General features: G+C 48.9%; 1 protein-coding gene across 1 annotated transcript in view; it reads right to left on the bottom strand.

The window, feature by feature from the left end:
• Positions 1 to 18,041, bottom strand: part of FANCA (Fanconi anemia complementation group A) — a 37,070-nt gene extending 19,029 nt beyond the window's left edge. Inside the window, exons 1-19 of the mRNA XM_006754846.2 lie at positions 17,999 to 18,041; positions 17,674 to 17,816; positions 17,453 to 17,548; positions 16,533 to 16,606; positions 14,340 to 14,452; positions 12,877 to 12,959; positions 12,279 to 12,312; positions 11,731 to 11,797; positions 9,697 to 9,809; positions 8,768 to 8,844; positions 8,432 to 8,573; positions 7,974 to 8,107; positions 7,563 to 7,673; positions 6,568 to 6,663; positions 6,413 to 6,472; positions 5,278 to 5,366; positions 4,531 to 4,591; positions 4,386 to 4,435; positions 1,500 to 1,576 (exon numbers count right to left, since the gene is read on the bottom strand). Of these exons, the coding sequence (XP_006754909.1) occupies positions 1,500 to 1,576; positions 4,386 to 4,435; positions 4,531 to 4,591; positions 5,278 to 5,366; positions 6,413 to 6,472; positions 6,568 to 6,663; positions 7,563 to 7,673; positions 7,974 to 8,107; positions 8,432 to 8,573; positions 8,768 to 8,844; positions 9,697 to 9,809; positions 11,731 to 11,797; positions 12,279 to 12,312; positions 12,877 to 12,959; positions 14,340 to 14,452; positions 16,533 to 16,606; positions 17,453 to 17,548; positions 17,674 to 17,816; positions 17,999 to 18,041 (1,663 nt within the window). The remainder of the gene's footprint in view (positions 1 to 1,499; positions 1,577 to 4,385; positions 4,436 to 4,530; positions 4,592 to 5,277; positions 5,367 to 6,412; positions 6,473 to 6,567; positions 6,664 to 7,562; positions 7,674 to 7,973; positions 8,108 to 8,431; positions 8,574 to 8,767; positions 8,845 to 9,696; positions 9,810 to 11,730; positions 11,798 to 12,278; positions 12,313 to 12,876; positions 12,960 to 14,339; positions 14,453 to 16,532; positions 16,607 to 17,452; positions 17,549 to 17,673; positions 17,817 to 17,998) is intronic.
• Positions 18,042 to 19,000: the final 959 nt, after the last annotated feature.

Raw genomic sequence — 19,000 nt, forward strand, 5'->3', positions numbered from 1 at the left:
TGAATATGGACCTGCTCATTCCCATGGGTTCTCTGCCCACAACGGGAGGAAACGAAACCCTCCTGAGGCTGGATGCTGTCACATCAAAAATCAAAACATTCATAAACAAGCTGGAGAACAAGCATGGCCTGCCCGCCCCATTGCCACAAGTGTGGAAAGCATGTGCCTCATGAAAACAGATGAGGCCCAGCCAGTGTGGCTCAGTGGTTGAGCATTGACCCATGAACCAAGAAGTCACTGGTTCAATTCCTGGTCAGGACATATGCTCAGGCTGTGGGCGCAATGCTCAGTAGGGGGCATGCAGGAGATAGTCGATTGATGTTCCTATCTCTCTATCCCTCTCCCTTCCCTTCTCTCTCTCTCTAAAAAAAAGGAAGAAAGAAAAAGGTAAGAAGCACAGCAAAGGAGGCACTCATGAATGACTTATTCCATGTTTTTCAAACTTCTAAGTTGTTTATCATAGGATGTTAAAAAAAAATAAAGAAAAAAGACAGAACCGGTGTTTTAAAAGCAAAATCAGTTCATTTCTGGTATCACTGGAGAAGACACTATGTGCAACAAGCCTCACAGGTCTCTGGTGACACCAGGAGTCAGAGCCTGAGGCTTCTACTGATGAGTCCATTGCATCAAGTTCTACAGCAGAAGACGCTCTGAAAGCCCCCAAAAGTGGGACCTGGGGCTGGGCGAGGAGGACCAGCGCCACACATGGCACCCCCGCAGAGCTGCCGACTCACTGGCCCTAACAGCAGTGAGCTCTGGGACCTTTATTCTTTGCCCGCTCAGGGGCTGGGTCTCCATCTGTTATAAGTTATCCAGGCTAGTGAAAGGGGTTTCTGGCTGCGGAGGTGAAACCAGCAAACACAAGCTGCTTCATCAGCGTAGCTCCTGCCCCGTCCAATGACATTGCTGAGAAAACAGCCTGACAGTCAGCCGCCTTATTAGTGGCCCGGTAGGCTGGGCAGGAACACACCGAGTCTGCCCAGCTGCTCCCAGCACGGCCGTCCCACCTCTACATCCTTTCAGATGTGACCTAGGTCCATGTCACTGTTCCCCAGAAGCAGAAAGACCCTCCCCACCGCCAATCCACCACAGAACTTAACCGCCATCCAAATGGTCAGTCAGAAAGCTGTCCACAGACCAGCCCTACAACAGGCTTCAGAAACGAGACAGTCCTGGAGCCCGGCTGCTGAGTCTGAGAGGTCACCCGAATTTAAAGCTTGAACCCAGGACAGGCAAGCAGAAGCCCCATCACCCTCAGGGGGGCTACAAACAGCAGAGCAGATGTTGTGCGCATGCACTGCTTTAAGAGCGTGCTATTTCAGGTACATCAGCATCTCCAGGCTCAGAGCCTGTGAGCTGACAGCATCACATCCTGGTCCATGACTGGGGCTAGTGGTGGGCAGTCTCTGAACCCAGAGCCCTGGCCAGACCCAGCGCGACCTAACCAGACAGCACTGACCAAGGCGCCACTCCCACAGCTCATGGCCAAGAACCCTTACTTGTCGGTTTCTTCTCTCCAGCAGCAGAGCAGGCTTGGCGGTAGGTGGCATACAGAGACGAGGGGATTTTATCTGCTCTGGATCAGAACAAAACGTTAAAATCAGGTCAACTATAACTCAAGCTAATTCTCAAGCTTACAATTCCAAAAACTTTAATAAAACAAAAGTATGTGACGGAGTAAATGTAATTACACAACACTGTACATTATGACCCGTTCAGAAACCAACTCTGCATCACGCCCTCACTGGTGCACGATGCAGTGTGTTCCCATCTGCCAGCAGTGGTTTCACTGGGCACAGAGATTATACATGTTTTTTACTTCTCTCATTCAAGTTTCAGAAACTTACAAATTTTAAAGGGAACTTATACTACTTTAATTAATACTAACAAAAACACCCAAATGTGATTAAAAATACAAAGAATTATAGAGTAGGTCCTTGGTAAGGACAGGGGCGTTTACAAAGCACGGCTGGCACTGTTTCAGGGCACAGTGACAAGCCCAAGGACAGGAGCCACGGAGTCACCCTCAGAGGAGCCACAAGGGGCAGCTCAGGTATGGGATGCGTGGACATTGGCATGGCCTGCAGCACAAGAAGCCTCCACATGAGCCATGAGGGCATCTGACCTTCCAGTGCTGCAAACCATGATGATACAAACAGGAGGAGGACACAGCTGAGCTCCAGAGTGAGGTCCCGTCAGGGGACCTGAAGTGAGGCAGGGAACACAGCTTGGAAAGTAGGAACCCAGGGGACCACCGACCAATTGGGAAGTGGAAAGCTTTTAGCTTAAGAAATAGAAACCAGCCTGGCTGGTGTGGCTCGGTGGTTGAGCACTGACCCAGGAACCAAAGGTCACTGGTTCAATTCCTGGTCAGGGCACATGCATAGGTTTTGGGCTCGATCCCCAGTAGGGGGCACGCAGGAGGTAGCCAATCAATGTTTCCATCTACCCCTCTCCCTTCCTCCCTAAAAAATCAATAGAAGTACTTTTTAAAAAGTGGGAATCAATGCAAACAAAAGAAAATGGAGAAATTCACAGAAAACCCTCAGGCACCACTATCATGACTACTCTGAGAGGGAAGGCAAACACTGCAGATGCTCAGTAAGAACAGATTGCCATAAAAAGAGCGTCTAGTGGCAGAAGTGAAACTCACTAAAGGACAGGCAGGTAAACTGAAGAAAGAAGAGGGGGAAAAAATCCCCAAACACCAGACATGTAAAATATGTCAGAAGAGAAAAAAACATCAGAAAACAATCCAAGAACTCTAATATCTGAAAATCAAAGGCTCCAAAAAACCACGCCGAGGGCAGCAAGCCTGCAATGAAATAAGCTAAGGTGGAACAATAGTCTGGATTTGCTCCAAAATAACCCAGAAGGGTGGGTAAGTAGGTGAATTGAGGGCTACACATGAAACAAGACTGGCCATTTGTTGATAACTATGAAAGCTGGGTTATACTTACTCTTATATGTAGTTTTCTGTCTTAAATTTCTCATAACAAAAGTTTTTAAAATAGACAAAATTTCTTAGCACTGAAGGACATGGATTTCCAGATTTAAAGGCCCACCATCTGCCCGGTCAAGAAATGAAATCAGACCCACAGCAATCCACATTACTATGAAGTTTCAGAACACAGAGGAAAAATAAGACTACAGGCCTCCAGAGAGAGAAACACAGGGCAGAGAACCAGAAACCATAAGTTTATAACATCTCAACCACAAGAGGCTCAAAGTCAATGGAGGAATATTTTCTAAGACTGAAAGGAAAACAAGCTCCAGCCTAGATTTCTATACTCAACCAAACTATCTGTTGAACTTGAAGGCTCAGTAAGGTGTCAAACTTTTTTTTTTTTTATCTCCCATCCATCCTTTCTTAATAAAAATATGCATCATCAGGGTATGTCCCACCAAAGCAAAGGAGCAAACCCAGAGGATGATCTGACACAGAAGAGGGTCAGCACAAGCTGGAGAACAAGCTGGGTGATGTCCAGGGGAGACACGGATGACAGCTGTGCTCAGGGGCACAGAAGCTAACAGTTCAGACTGGAGCAGGTCGGAGGGAGGCTCTGCAAGAGGTGTCTCCAGATGTAACTGTTGGACACTCGACTCTGAATGAGAGGACTCTAGGTAACTGACAGAATCTGCAGGTGAATCATGATATGTACAAGGAAAATGAGGAAAAGACAAATATGAACTCCAGAGAAAACAAAAGAAAAACAACCAGATTCCTAAGGTCAAATCTGAACAGTGTTTATACAGACAGCCTTCAAAAACGAAAGTAAAAACTGAGTTTTTAAAACTATTATACGAAGGACAGCTAATTGTATTGATGGAAGAAAGGTGAAGACTTCTTCCACAGTGGATTATCAATTGACAGTTCCTAAAACAGAAAAAGTGATAAGCAGCAAAATAAAAATGCTATTTAGATATGGAGAGAAATAAAATCAGCTAAGAGTTGAAAACAGTTGCATCCAGAGAGAAAGAAGTGGCAGGGAGGGGTGAGTGGTGGCTGCTTTTCTTAAAAATTTCAGAACTATAATTCTTTTTTCTAAACCATATTTAACTTTGACAAAACATTTTTTAAGACTAGAAATAAATGTCAAAAAATTAAGCTATATCACGCAAATACAAGAAAAGCTGGCATTAATTTTCCTCCTTTCGTGATTTTGTATCAATAACACTACCTAATTCCCAGACCAATCAATCTCCTACACATTCATTGAAAAATGATGCTAAGTGGCGATACTCAGAATCAAAGAAATTTTTTAAAAATCTTTTGAGCCAATATTTTATAAGTAAGACATACATGTGATAAAGCATCTCTACAGAAGAACCAGAATTCTCCGCATTGTCAAAAGCCCTACTAGAAACAGATTGTCCTTGCGCACCTCTTCAGGGACTCGATGAAAGCCACCCGGGAGTCAGGGGCACTCGGGATCTGTGAGAGGAAACACGAGACTCCAGTGAGATCCACACAGGAACGGCCTTGCTCTCCGCCACCTTGGTCCCGAGCTCGTGAAGATGTGTACTGACCACTCGAGGCGTGAGCAGGGCGGGCAGAAAGTGAGAGACATAGTAGGGCCTCCTGAATATGCTGCAACACAGAAGAGTGGGTTCAGACAACAGAAGCGTCAGGACGCCTCAGTGAACACAACAAAACCTCAGCTTCCAGAGGGGCACCCGGTGGGCCATCTCTCATGGCCATGACGTTCCATCACATTTTTAAAGTCCCAGTTCATGCAAAAGGTAGTCATGCTGGTGACCTGTGCCCTGGGGAACCTGGATAACACTGGCCCCCTGGTGTGACCATGGATTTGGGTCAATCCAAGGCCACAAGGGTCACTTCAAGTTCAATGTGGGCTTTCTCCTTGGAGCTCATCTGGAAATCCCAGAAGTGGGACCACATTTTCAGAAGCAATACATTAACAAAGCTACCCCACCCTGGTATCAACCAGAATTTAACAAGTTTGGGGAATCACATAAAATTCAACACAATTTTGGTATTTGACTCCCTATACTAGCTTCACAGCAATGAAGTATTAATAAAAACCATCATCCCTCTGAACAGTGTGGGTTCCACTCAGTCCCACCTGTTGGCTGTTTTGGGGGTGCCCTGTGCTTTTCTAAAGAAAGCGCATGTCACGTCAAGGACCCCGCACCCGCCAGCTGCAAGACCATCGCTGGGACATTTGCATTGACTCCTGGGTCTCCCCACAAACACGCCCTCCCTGCTGCTCATGGCTCTGAGCACAGATGAGGGACAGCCCCAGCATGACCTACCTGGCCTCCATGACGGCAACGGGAATTTTCCCTGTGTGTTCAAACACCTGGAGTGCCTTCTCCACATCCTGGGATGCCTGGCTGTGGGGCTGACTCCGTGGAGGGAGGAAGGAAAAGAACAGGAGGCTTAAGAGAAGGCTTGTCATTTGAGCTAAAAGGCGCGGAGTCGACGCGTGGCACACTGGGAATTCAGAACCACAAAAAGGCATAGTGGCTTTCTCTCTGCCCTCAGCAAGTCAGACCAATGAGCAGCCAGTAAGAACACCGGGCCCCTGTGGGAAGCTACTGCCACCCTCCCGGCTCCTTTCCACCATCCTCTCTGCTGCCCTATAGGACAGCCAAGGGCTCCAACTAAACCAGCGATCCTCAACCTGTGGGCCGCGACCCCTTTGGCAGTCGAACGACCCTTTCACAGGGGTCGCCTAAGACCGTCCTGCATATCAGGTATTTACATGACGATTCATCACAGTAGCAACATTATAGTTATGAAGTAGCAACGAAAATAATTGTATGGTTGGCGGTCACAACATGAGGAACTGTATTTAAAGGGCCAGAAGGTTGAGAACCAATGAACTAAACGTTTTCAGGTGAGAAGGAGCAGAGATTAAGTTTGATACTTTTCTTAAAGGACAGCAGTAAATCTTAAACAGAAAAAGGAATTAAGTGTTTCATAATATTCACTTTAACAGCATCTGTACAGTTCTCCGGCAACTCACAACTTTTAAGTAAAATGGTCTTAAAAAAGATAAGCATACCACATGGACACCTGACATGTGTTTTACATACATGCAGTTAACCTCTTTTTCTGTAATTCCTAGAAAAACATGACACCTCCCTGCAGTTTCACAGACACTTTGTCCACTCAGCCCACGTGGACGGCGATCTCCTAAAAGACAACCTTTCCACACACAGTGATGCTCCTGCTTCTGTTCTCAACAGAGAGACGTGACAGAACAAGCACTTGGGGCAACCGTCACGGTCCACCTGCACCAGGCACCCCAGGTCCCAGACAGAAAAGGCTCAAAGGCTCACAGGAAACAAAAGTGTGCTTGGTGAACAGGGGGGAGGACGGGAGGGACGGGAGGGACGGGGGGCGGGGGGCACACCCCGAGGCAGCAGCACCAAGGTGAGTTACCTCTGTGACGTCCCTGGCTGTAGACAAATCCTCATAGAGCCCCATGTTCTCCACAGAAACCTGCAAAGAAGACAGGAGCGAGGACGCTGAGGACCAGATAGGTGTGGGCAGCTGGAGGTCGAGGGGAGGAGGGAAGAGGGGAGGCCAGGACTTGCCTTCAGGTCGGCCAGCCGTGTCTTGGCCAGCGAGATGTAGTCTGTGAGGAGGGAGCAGTACTTGCTGGGGACCAGGGGCGGGTGGAGAATATGCACCTGCAGCAGACGACACAACAGGACATCAGCTTGCAGCTGTTCCTGACGTTCAAGACGGGACAGTCAGAGAATTACCATGAGGGCAGAAGCTGGGGGAGACACGGACAGAATGGAATGGAATCCTGGTGAGGGTTTCCACGTGCTCCCGAAGGTGCGCCTTCAGAAGTGGGTGGCCAGAGTCCTGCGGGAGGACCCGGGCTCTCTGCACACCTCTCCTCAGATGGAAGGCACCCCTGCCGCCGCCGGTGTTCAAGCTGCTAATCACCAGGCACTTTCCACCTCAAAAGCCAGGGGTCAAGCATTCAGACGGGCAGGGGCGGCCCCAGAGGCATGAGCAGTGCTCTGGGCTTCACCCTGTGTGGGTACACGGCTTCATCTATTCCTCCACCTATTCTCTCACCTGGATTCTATGAAATGTGAGAGTTTCTAGGTGCCCAACCCCCAAAACAAATGCTGGGTATCGTTATCTAATTAAATAAAAGGCTTACAGAAATAAACACTTTAATCATGAGATTGATACAGACCGGTTATAAAAACTATGGTTTCCCACGCCCAGAGGTAATGACCCTGGCAGTTTGGGGTGTGTCCTTCCAGGTTCTTCTCCTCCAACATAGAAACGTATCGCTCTTGAATATAAAACATGGGTGGTGCAACACTCCAGTTCTCCCCGTCTCAGCTCTCTGAGCTGCTCCAAGGAAGACCTGGGACAGCTCCCTGCATGGCCACCGGCCAGCGGGTGGTTTCTGGCCTTTCACCATCACCAACGCTTTCACTGAGGGCATGCCTACACCTAGCTGTTGGGTTTGCAGTGTTTAACCGGCACCCGCTCAGGAAGACCACCCTTGGCACCCCTGGACTGAGGAGGATGTGAGCAAAGGCGCCGGCAGCCGGCTTCTCACCTGCAGGTACCGGGGGGCCTCAAAGGGCACAAGGTCAGACAGGAACTTGAAGAGGAAGACCAGTGCCTTCTTGCTGCCACAGTGATGGCCCCTCGAGCTCCCAAAGGCGGCCTGGAGGGAGATGGATGTGAGGCACGGACAGCACGTGCCCTACTGTCCACGCAGGGACCTGTCAATGCAGCACCTCAAAAACAGAAAACTGCTACTGGAAAGAGAAACCACAGAGCCAGCTGGTTCATACAATCCTGGATGTCATGGCGAAGCTTTGGCTAATGTGGGCTGAAACATAACCATGGTGTCTTGTGAACATCAGAGGCACAATTTACTGCCTAACAAGGACTCTCCTCGGCAAGTTGGGGGACATGCCAACTACCTACTGGGAGCACCAGCAGGTCAGCAAAGGTAACACACCTGGAACCAGTCTGCATAAGAAGGGAACACGGAGGGGCCCTCCAGCGCAGCCTGACGCACAACCAGGAACACAGTGACCATGCAGTCCAGGTCGAAGCTCTCAAACGCACGGGCCAGCAAGCAGGTTACCCAATCTAGGCAAGAATAACCATAGAAATAAAATGCGTATGTTCTGCTGAGGAGTAAGTGCTCCCCTACGACTTGCAGACCCAATGCCAATTTCAAGGGACTGGAAACTGATAAGAGGAACCCAAACAGCAACTACGTAAGGCTGATGAGCAGCAGGCAGAGCCCGAGGGCACAGTGCACAGGATGCAGGGCACCTTCAGGGCATCCTCGCTGAGATGGACACCATGATCCTCCTATTTTCCAACAATACTGCGCATATTGCACACAGACACACGCACGCACGCACACACACACACACACACACACCCAGAACGCCCCCCGAAGCGCACCGGTCACCAGCCGCTGGGCTCCAGGGAAGCAGATCACCATTGTGGACACACAGGGCAGCACGTGCTGCCAGTTCACCTCATGCGTCTCCAGAACTTCTTGTAAGTGGCCCAGCAGCTCCTCAGGACTCAGGAGCACGAAGAGCTGAAACAAAGTGCCTGGGCTGTCAGAGCAGAACACCGAGGGCAGGAGCCGGACCCCACCCACTTCCTGTAGGCACAACTCAGGGCTGAAAGGGGACACTTCTGTGTCTCTCCTCGCTGCAGTGGTCAGTACTGGCTGGAACTCCAGAGCTCCGTGGGAGATCTCTATGGCCCTCGTCCTGCCCCGTGACTCACCCTGCGGTACAGGCCGGTGAGCAGAGGGTGGGTCCTGGCGAAGCTCCAGTCCCTTTGCATTTGAACGGCATCAGAGACTTCACCAGGGAAGAACAGACAAAAACATCACGTCAGCAATCATCAGAGCTGGGTTTTAAAGCCACAATGTCAAAGAACTACCTTGTTTTAATTTGCATTTTTTCAATTAGTGAAGATCACCATTTCCCTGCTTGTTAACCATTTCTAGGTTATAAAATGTCTCTCTTTGGCCCAGATACCTGCTGGTGATCCTATATCATATTTGCTGTTCCCTAATCCATCATTTGCACTTGAGTCTGGATGCTTTTAAACTTTAACTGCCAACACGCGATCAATGAGGATGCTGTGGAAATGAGAAGGGCTGACACAGGTCCTCGGGGGCAGGACAGCAACCTCTGTCAGGAGCAACCGTATCCCACCTGTGGACCCTCCTGGGGATGTACCGAAGCACAGAGCCGGCTCAGTGGGCAGGGTGTGCATTCAGCCCCATCACTAAGAGTGAACGCTTGTCATTGATAGTGACAGCAGCCAAAGGACACTCATTAGTAAAAGATGACATGAATATTAAACACTTAAGAAAACCATGTAACTACATAAAAAAATACTTAAGTTAATGACATATGGGGGGGGGACCTTGAAATTTAAAAGTAAGACTGCATCTTCAAAAATCTATTTAGAAAAAAACGAGATTTTTGTGTTAAAGCTACTTCTACTTTGGTGACGAGAAGGATGAGTTTTTCTTTCCATGCTTCTTTAATTGTAAATTTTCTTAATGAGAATGTTATTTTCAAAGGAAAGGATGGTTAATGATAAAACGTCCTTCATGATCTCAAGGGTCTGAAGCATTAACAGGGGCCCAGGCTCCTGTCCAGGGAGGCAACGGTCCCCAAACAAACGGGTCTGAAACCCACCTTTCAGCACCGGCTGGTGAGTGAGTATCTGAGTCAGCGTGTGCCTGGAGAACCTCTTTGGAGAATCTGTTGAAATTATACTGCGGAATGTGTGTCCACTGAATCCACTGAACCTGCAAACGGAGCAGAAAGAGGATCTCAAGAAGAGAGATGCCCGCGTTTTCCAGCAGTGACAACCTCCCACAATAATATGCCTCTCGTCAAGGATCTCCTCCACCCTCTCCAGAAGAGAAGAGGGGGCACGAGAAGCGCCTGGTGCAGAGCCCCAGCTCCTACTTCATGGATGCAACATGCCCAGCAGGCTATGCAGTCACCACCCTCTTCAGCCAGGCACAACGGTGGTTTTGTGTGTTGGTGGCTCCACTGTCCTCTTTCAGCCAACAGGAGGAACAGCAAGGCTTACAGAAGGATGCTCCTTCAGAAGGAAGCAGCACTAAAAGCACCCCAAATCAAGATGAGTGGGAAACCATCCCAGTAAACACATTTTGAATAAAAAAAATAAAAAGACACCATACTGTCAAGCAAAGCGGACCTGGACGCTGAGGCCTCCACTCCCAGTTCAGGGGCTCACAGGCTTGCCCTGTGACCTTGAAATTCTCTCTGCCAGGCCACCATGCCACTGGCTTAAAATGGAACCCAGGGAAGTATAGTTTCCACAAGGGGGAAGTATAGTTTCAAGGAGAGAGAAAACCACAAGCAGGCAACAAAGATCCCTGACAAGCCAAGGAGAGGGAGGAGGTCAGACAGAAATCAGCAAGGGCTGGGCCTACAGAACCGGGGGGTGGAGTATGGGGTGTGTGTGATGAAGGCCCAGAAATCAGGGGCCTGGGCCCGATGGAGGACTAGGGCCCAGCAAAGTGCCAGGGTTACAAAGCCTCGGAATCCCTGTCTGAGGTGGGAACCAGACAGCAGGGCTGTGCCAAGCCTTGCGCAGAGACTGGCACATGTAGGTGGCTCAAACTCAGCAACTGTCCCTAAAACCAACAGTGACCTGTGGAAGGAGGCGGGAAAGAAAGAGCCATCCCTCGGAGGGAGCAAGACACCACTGACAGGGCAGGAGGGATGAAGGGTGACAGGGTTGAAGTGGGGCGTGCGACAGGGTCAGCCCCACTGATTCCTCATGAGAGAAAACCAAGTGTTCCAGCAGTTACATGTCCCAGCAGTTCAGCAGTTACATGTGCTGCCCAGGGTCATGAATACGAGGGCACCGGGCAGAGGGAGGACACAGGGGCCCCAGTGTGCCACCCAGACTGTTAGGGAATATTTGATATCTGATTTTACTGTAAGTATTGGCAACTAATTTAAAAATTTAAAAAGAAGCAAACACACTGACAATCATTATTTGATTCCTGGGACATGAGTTTGAGTAATCTAGGCATACTACAAAATTGCATAAAATTTAGAGAACAAACAGTGTTAAATAAAGCACTGAATTATACAGCACAGTTGAGGACCATGGAATATTTGTGGAGCACCAGAGCAAAAGCGTTAGCGTAGAGCGATGCTGAGAAATTCTCTGGGTTTCCCAGGAGAGAGCCAACTTCCAAGGTCAGCCTCGCCCATGTGACTCTGAAGTGAATGCAGACACCCCAGTCCAAGCCAGCATGTCTACGTGCAGCTCCCGCCACAGAGAGAGAAAGCCAGCACGACAAAGCCAGGCTTACTGTAGGCTCGGCGGGAGCTGGAGCCAGCTGTGTGCTCCAGAAAGCCCTGCGGGGGGCCGAGAGGGCCACACGAGGGGAAGAGCACGACAGTGAGCCAGTCACTCTGGTGGGAAGAGGGGCGCACCACAACCAGCAGGAGTCTGGGCCTGGAGGAATGAGGGGCCCAGAGAGGGAGTGCCTAGCCTCCTGCCTCATCTCAGAGAAAGCAGGCACACCAGGGGGTTTCGGTGCTTCCCAGCTGTCATCTCTCCTGACACTGACACGATGGCAGGAGTGAGCCCAGGAGTCACCTGTTGGTAGTTAGAGTGTCTAAAATACCTGGGGCCTCTAACCTAGTGAGCACCGCCCCCAAGATCCCCCAGGAACGTACCAGCACCTCACGGCCTTGTGCGCTGAGGACTCCTCCTGCACGCCAGCAGCCAAGGTTTCAAGTGCAACTGATGCCAGAACATGGGAGCAGAAAACAGACAGCACATCATCACAGTCCATTAAAAACAACCCCTGACTAAGTGTTTCTAGACAAGGCAGGTATTTCATCCTTGGTAAGAGCCCCTCACTGCCAAGTTACAGACCTCCCAAGCCACCTAAACCCCCAGAGGGCACAAGGCCTTTAGGGTTCCAAATGTCTCAGTGAAGCCTTTAAAACCAATCCGAATATGTATAGTAGACAATGAAACGTCCCCAAATTCACCGTTAAACATAATCAGTCAACAGCTCTGGAGGAACTGAGCCAGGAGAAAAAGTGAAGGCTAAGTTTATACCCAAGTACAACCAAAAAGGGATTTTCTGGTACAAGGACTCCACAGGGAGATATATACAAATGGGTAAAATACTTGAAACCGAAAGGCAGAAACTGAGAAAATTCCTGGTAAACAAACTGAGTCCTTTACAGTCTGGGGCACAGAGCAGTGCACTCACAGAGCAGCATTCTCTGCAACACGGCCACAGCAATCTGTGAACACAAACGGAGTTACCGTGACTCAGTCATATCCGTGAACCACACAAGAAAGGTAGTTGTCACTCTGGAGTCAAATACAAAACTGACTTTTCAAAGAGGAACACACTGAGGAGACTAGAAGAGTGAAAGGCAGACTTTGTGGAAGTATCTGTTGTGATGCCCCAGAATGCCCAGGCCCTGGTCACATCCCGCTGGGCCCAGCCCCGATTCCCATGTCTGTACCACCCAGGTGCTGCCCGTGCAGAGTCCTGCTGATACTGTCTGGACTGGAGCCGGGAGAGTGGCCCCTCCCCTCCTCTGAAAGCACAGGCTGCATTCCGGGCCATGAAGACCTTTGCCCCCGAGCACTTTGGGAACCAGAAGACACGGGGAAATGACAACCTGTTCCCACTTCCCACACCTACTGGATGAGGGAGGGACAGTATGGGGGCAACTCATGAGCACAGCAAGGTCAGCCACTGGTCCAGGGATGTCCTAGGAAGGACCCCATGGTGGGTGGAGGTGTAGGGGGGCTTATTCAACAATCCTATAATGCTTCACCTTTGTTTTTCCTCCTACCTGGGGCATCTGTTCAGCCTCCACATTTCTTCTCGGACCTGAGATTTTCTGAAATCCCCTCAAAACAAACATTTGCACAAAATCTGAAAACCACAAAAGCAAAGTATTTACATACACTGCAGTCCCCGAGCAGCCAGGAGGCCAGGAGTTACACAAGATCACCCTCCTCAGGGGCTAGGAGGGCAGACCCTCAGGTAGCTGTGAGGACACCCTTGCTCCTGGCCCTGGGAGCCCTGCAGGTCACTACCCACCAGACGCCACACATAGTATTCACCAGACCCAAGCTAAAGCTCTGACCGAACTAGACTCTCTCCTTGCCATTTGGTTCAAAAGGAAAACACAGCTGACCCTTGAGCAACACAGGTTTGCACTGTGCTGGTTCACTTATCCACCATTTTTTTCAATAAACATACAGTCAGCATCCAGTCAACCTACCTCAGATCAAATCCGAGCCTGGGAACCCACATATGCACAGGGCCAACCTAAGTTTTCAGATTTCCGATGGGTGAGGCATTGGTGCACCTAACCTCCATGTTATTCAAGGGTCAACTGTACTTATAATGAATCGAGTTTATATGTAAGGGATTTTCTCCTAAAGTAGCTTCCAAGGGTTTCTTGGGGACTTTCAGCCCATCCCTTATACTAACACAAGAACCTTTACAGAAGACCCCAGAAGCATTACATTCTGGAGAATGAGGCAGGAAGGGGACTCAAATCTTCTGGAAAGGTTAGAGTCGAGAGGGCTAAAATGAAAGATTTTCTACCTAATCTTCAATTTAAACTTAAACTGTCTGGGGCCAGATTAAGGATTCAGGAATCGGAGAGAGTTGTAGGAAATCATGTGTGTAGATTTCACTCCTCGGAGATGACTGGCTCCCAGAGCAGCAGGAGAGGGCCCACTCCAAGGGAGAGATGCCCAGGAACACATGGGTGACCAGCTCATGCCCGTTTGGACCTAGATAAGGATTCCCACCCCAAGTTCCCACTTGGCCTTTCCTGCGCATTTTAAAATAAATTATAATTAAGCCCACAAAAAGTTAGTGGCCCCATCCCTAATCACCTTGTAATCGGTGCTCCTACCCTGTTGTTTCCTACAGCACGTTCTCTGTGGGGGTGAAACCGAGCTTCAATGAGCATAGCCCTCCTCCAACTGGGATGCTGAGGGAGATTCCCTGCCAACCCCACGTGAGGGCTTGTCCCTCCTCATTCAGCAGGTCATAAGCCACAAATATTTAACTTAACACACTAGCTACAGGCCCCATAACATCATGGGTCAACAGGCTGACTTACCAAAATCGCCACACAATTCAAGTTAAATGCAACAGGTACGGCCCAAGATGACTTCATGCTAGATTTCCACACCGTGGGTGTAAGGGCCTTTTCTGCATCCCACAGATCTTCATAGCAGAAAACTGACCTAAATGAATTCCCCCACCCCAAGAACCTGCCTGTGATGAACTTACCAGAGAGTATAGCCCTGGTGGTGTCGACGTGCTGACAGGTGTCTTCTGTCTGCTCACACAGACAGCGCAGGTTCCTGAAGAGCCACGCCACCACCGCCTGCATGTCCGAGTGGCTGGGGACAAGCAGACAGCATACGTGAACCCCTGCTCCACAGCCACCAGGCCATTTTCTTCTCACTCATTTTACTCAGCAGCTTAGGCCACTGAGAATAAGCTAGCAACCACCTGAGCCTTCAGCACCAAGAAGTTAGGGACACCTGCTACTAACATCAAAAATAATAATCTTCAAGTAGTTTACTAATACTTATTTGGAATAGCTTACTATTGTTGGGAAAGGGGGGAAGGAAGCTCAGTAATAAGATAATCATACAAATAAAACAACAGCAGCAATTACAGGCTGTAGGGTGTCATCAAGGGATCGGCCATGCAGCACAATCTGTGTGAGAATCCATGTGGTCTGCAAAGCCCTGATGGGAGAGCCCTCACCTGCCCCGCTATCACATGTCATCTCCCTGATAACAATGTTTATGTGCTTGGCCACCTGTACATCTTCTATGGGGAACTGGCAACTGAAATCCTTTGTCTACTTTTAATTAGAGCAGTCAGGCCTTCCCCACTTCAAGATTACAAAAACATCCTTCCAGGATTCCCTCCAGTCCTTTTATAATTTCTTTTTTTTCCTTTTTTGATTCATCAACAATGTTTTTGGTATAAATTTCCAACTTAAATCACTGTTTCTCTCTCTCTGTCTCTCCCTTCTCCATTCGACTCTCTGTAAAAATCAATGGAAAAATATCCTTAGGTGAGAATTAACAACAACAAAAAGATCCCACTTAAAAATCCAGATGTGGGCCTAGCTGGTTTGGCTTAGTGGAAAGAACGTCAGCCTGCAGACAAAAGGGTCCCGGGTTTGATTATGGTCAAGGGCACATGCCCAGGTTGTGGGCTCGATCCCCAGTAGGGGGCGTGCAGGAGGCAGCCGATCTATGATTCTCTCATCATTGATGTTTCTCTCTCTCAACTCTCCCTTCCTCTCTGAAATCAATAAAAATATATTTTAAAAAAATACAGATGTGGGCCACATGTACCACCACCAGTGTTTTAATATGGCATTTTCACCTCTGCCTGGCAATCCCCCAAACAAGGTGCCGTTTTTCTTGAGCAGAGAACAAACATGCAGACCCCTGGCCTCCTGCTCGGCTAGGGGAGGAGCAACTGCCTGGCTGCCTACAGCAGGAAGCTGCCATCTGAGCTTCCCAGTGCTTCTGGCACCTGCTTTCAATCACAGTCTCTCTTCCTCTCCCCTAGATCCAGAGGCACTGGGTCCACCAATCCTGAGTCTTCTGGGGAGAAAGAAGACACGGGACTGGTCCCTACTTCTTTCCACACTGCTGGTTTGCACAAGCCATCTCAAGTGTGCTCAGTTGTCTCTCACAGGTCCATCTGCCTCCTGCTTCCAAACTCTGTTCTGCTACTAATATGCCCTCTCCCACACCCTCTCCTCTTCATGGGTTGCACCTTTTTACAAAATCCCCTTTCTGAGGGTTGGTGGGATTTCAGGAGGAAATAAAAGCACTTGCACGCATATATATTAACCATATTTACCTGAACATCTTTTTAGTTTTTAAAATATTTTATCACATAATACATCTTCTGCAAAGAAAGCATTACCAAGCCTGTGCACGATGAGACTTCAATTAAAAAATAAAGTTCTCTTTAAATAATAAATTACAGTTGACCCCTGAACAAAACAGGGGTCAAAAATCTGTAGATAACTTGATCCCCCAAGTTTAATATAGTCGTCACCCCTCAGTATGTGCTGGGGACTGGCTCCAGGACCCCCATCAACACCAAAATCTGCGGATGCTCAAGTCCAGTCTGTAAAATGGCAGCACAGCACATACAGCTGACCCTCTGCATCAGCAGACTCCCAACTACAGACCAAAACGACTGGTTTTAAACCTCTCAGTTGGTTGAATCTGAAGATGCAAAACCCATGAATACAGAGGGCCAACTGTTTGTACGGGGGGAAAAAATCGTGTGTCAGTAGGCCTGCGCAGTTCAAACCCATGTTCTTCAAAGGTCAGCTGTAATAGTTTCTCCAGGCAATTTTTGGCTCTGATACATGAGACATACAAGACTAGGTTACAATGTAAATCACATAGTCTTAAGGCAACATTATATTATCACTACCTTTCCAGTAGCTCCTGGAGGCTCACAATGTTTTGTATTTGAAGCTGCCACACAGCTTCCAACAACAAAGAATCCTGAAAAAAATAACAGCATTGTGAGTCCTTCAGGATGCATTTTCATACAGAATGTTCAGTCTGTGTTCTTAACCACCACGCTCTATTTAAAATCCAAGTGGAAGCCCGTTGGCCGGTTAGCTCAGTTGGTTAGAGTGTGGTGCTAATAAAATCCAAGTGGAATAACAGCATAGACTGAACTATTTTATCCACTAGTTTTAACACTCACCAAGCCTCAGACACGCCCACTACCATCTTTCCCCTCCTCCTGCCCGTCCTCACCACTCGTCCTGCAGGCTCAGATAGGACCCTGCCCATCTCTAGCTTGACCCACTTCTAGACCTTTCTCCACTGTGGCCTACCCAAGATTCCAAAATATAAATGAACATGCCAATATCTTTTTAAAGCCTTCGTGGCTCCTCACAGCCTTGAGGATAAAGTTCACTCTTGGACATAGCACAGCCCTTTGTGATCTGGCCACCTCTCTCTTCTGTCCTCTCCCAGGGAGGCCCTCCCTCCTGCAGCACAGACACACACCATCCCTCAGTCACCCTGCTCCAATCACATCCGTCTCCCAGAAACCACACTCCTCCTACACTTCCTGCACCTCCCAGCACTCCTAGGAAGCCTTCGCCAACCATCCAGATACAGTCGCCCCACTTCTCTGTACCCCGTGAACAGTTGCACAGTGTTTGCGGGTACCTCCTTCCCATCCAGCGGCATTTACTGAACACTTTTCCCTACTCTCTGCAACTGAGATGCTTGGTGAGATTCCAGAAGCAGCGCAGGGGTCCTGTGGGCTTCCCCCCAAACAACAGGACACTGCTTGGAAAAACCCTGGAGTCAGGATTACAGTCTCAGGTTTACCTGTACTTTCCACAATTCTTGACAGAAGGCGAGACGGGAGAACATACTGTGTGCTAATAAATGCCCAGTGATCTCTAACAAGGAAGACAGTTTCTTCTGAAAAGAGAGGTTAAGCCTTTTTTAAAAAATGGGCAAATACCTGAAGCAATATTAAAGAAACATCCCATTTCCCCCAATAGCTTAAATAAGAGCAGCAGTTACCACATCGTGCTGTGCCTTACTCTTTGCTCTGGGTCTAGCAGCACCCCACGTGAGGGCTCCGCGTGCGCCTCACAGATCTGCACAAAGCTGGAGGCCACCGTGTGGCTGGACAGCACTGCCACTGGAACCCCCAGCCGAGAGGCTTGATCCCGCAAAGCAGAGCCTTAAGAAAACACAAAACGTGGAAGAAAACACTACAGCATCTAAAACAGGAGACTTAAGAGATTAAAACACCTTCTGTTAAGCTGCAGCAGCCCAGAAATTAGCCTTTTGAAGGTCAGAACAGATCTCCAGGGAAAACACAAGGTATTGAGAGAAGATCATTTCATGACTGAAGCAGCTCACGGACAAGCAGAGCAGCCCCTGGAGCCTGCAGCTGCATGTACATGCTCGTGTTTTGGCAGAGACATTCTGTTAAGAATTTTATCAACGTTTCCAACTGAGAACCATAGCAGGCTCTTTTCTAATGACTTCAACGTCAAAGACAGATGGGCTTTCGCCAACGGTACAGTGACGTCCGGTGGCAAGCGGGTCTGCTTTCCCAAGGCTGCGCCTCACACGTGTGGGCAGCCAGGTTCAGTGTGCTCCTCGGGGCTGCTGCCAAGGGGAACCTGGGTGCGGGGTGTCCAGGCGGCCACCAGCCTCTGGTCTGCACTCAATAAAGTGAGAAAGGCCAGGCGGTCTGAAAACACATGGTGCCTACAAGTACGTTGTTTTCTAAGTGACTGGACTTTCATAGCTAATTTATTTGTTTCAGTGTAGTAGTCACTATCTTTAGCAGGAAAAAAACTAAAAAAGTTCGTGAGTTAAGGGTCTTTATATTTCTGTGGTCAAAGCTAAGGGCTTCTTGTATAAGTTCTCATTCCTTGGTCTAAAGTCCGTACAAGAAAACTGCGGCCGAGTTCCGCTCCCTGGAACGATGATGCGTAACTTGTGAAATTCAAACACGATAGGACAGCGAAAAGCAATAAGCGTCACTGAGCTTGCTGTTTCAGGTCATTTCAATGGAAATCTAAAACAAATCCATCAGTTAACAACCCTGGCTTCCCACCGGCAAATCCCCAAGGCTCCCTGAACGGGCACCACTGTCCCCCTTTCCCAGGGGCTGGCGCTTCCTCCTGCCTCTGCCCGTGGTGAGGCACACCCTGCTTTTTTGTTCGTTTGTTTGGGGTTTTCTTAAATATACTTTTGTTGCTTTCAGAGAGGAAGGGAGAGGGAGAGATACGAGCATCCATGATGAGAGGGAATCACGGACCGGCTGCCTCCTGCACGCCGGACAGGGCCCAGGCCCCGTTTTTAAGGAACAGTCGCAGAACACGCCCCACGCAGGGCACAAACTCCCGAGCC

This window comes from Myotis davidii, unplaced genomic scaffold, assembly GCF_000327345.1.
Source record: "Myotis davidii unplaced genomic scaffold, ASM32734v1 scaffold1453, whole genome shotgun sequence".
NCBI classification, from domain to species: domain Eukaryota; kingdom Metazoa; phylum Chordata; class Mammalia; order Chiroptera; family Vespertilionidae; genus Myotis; species Myotis davidii.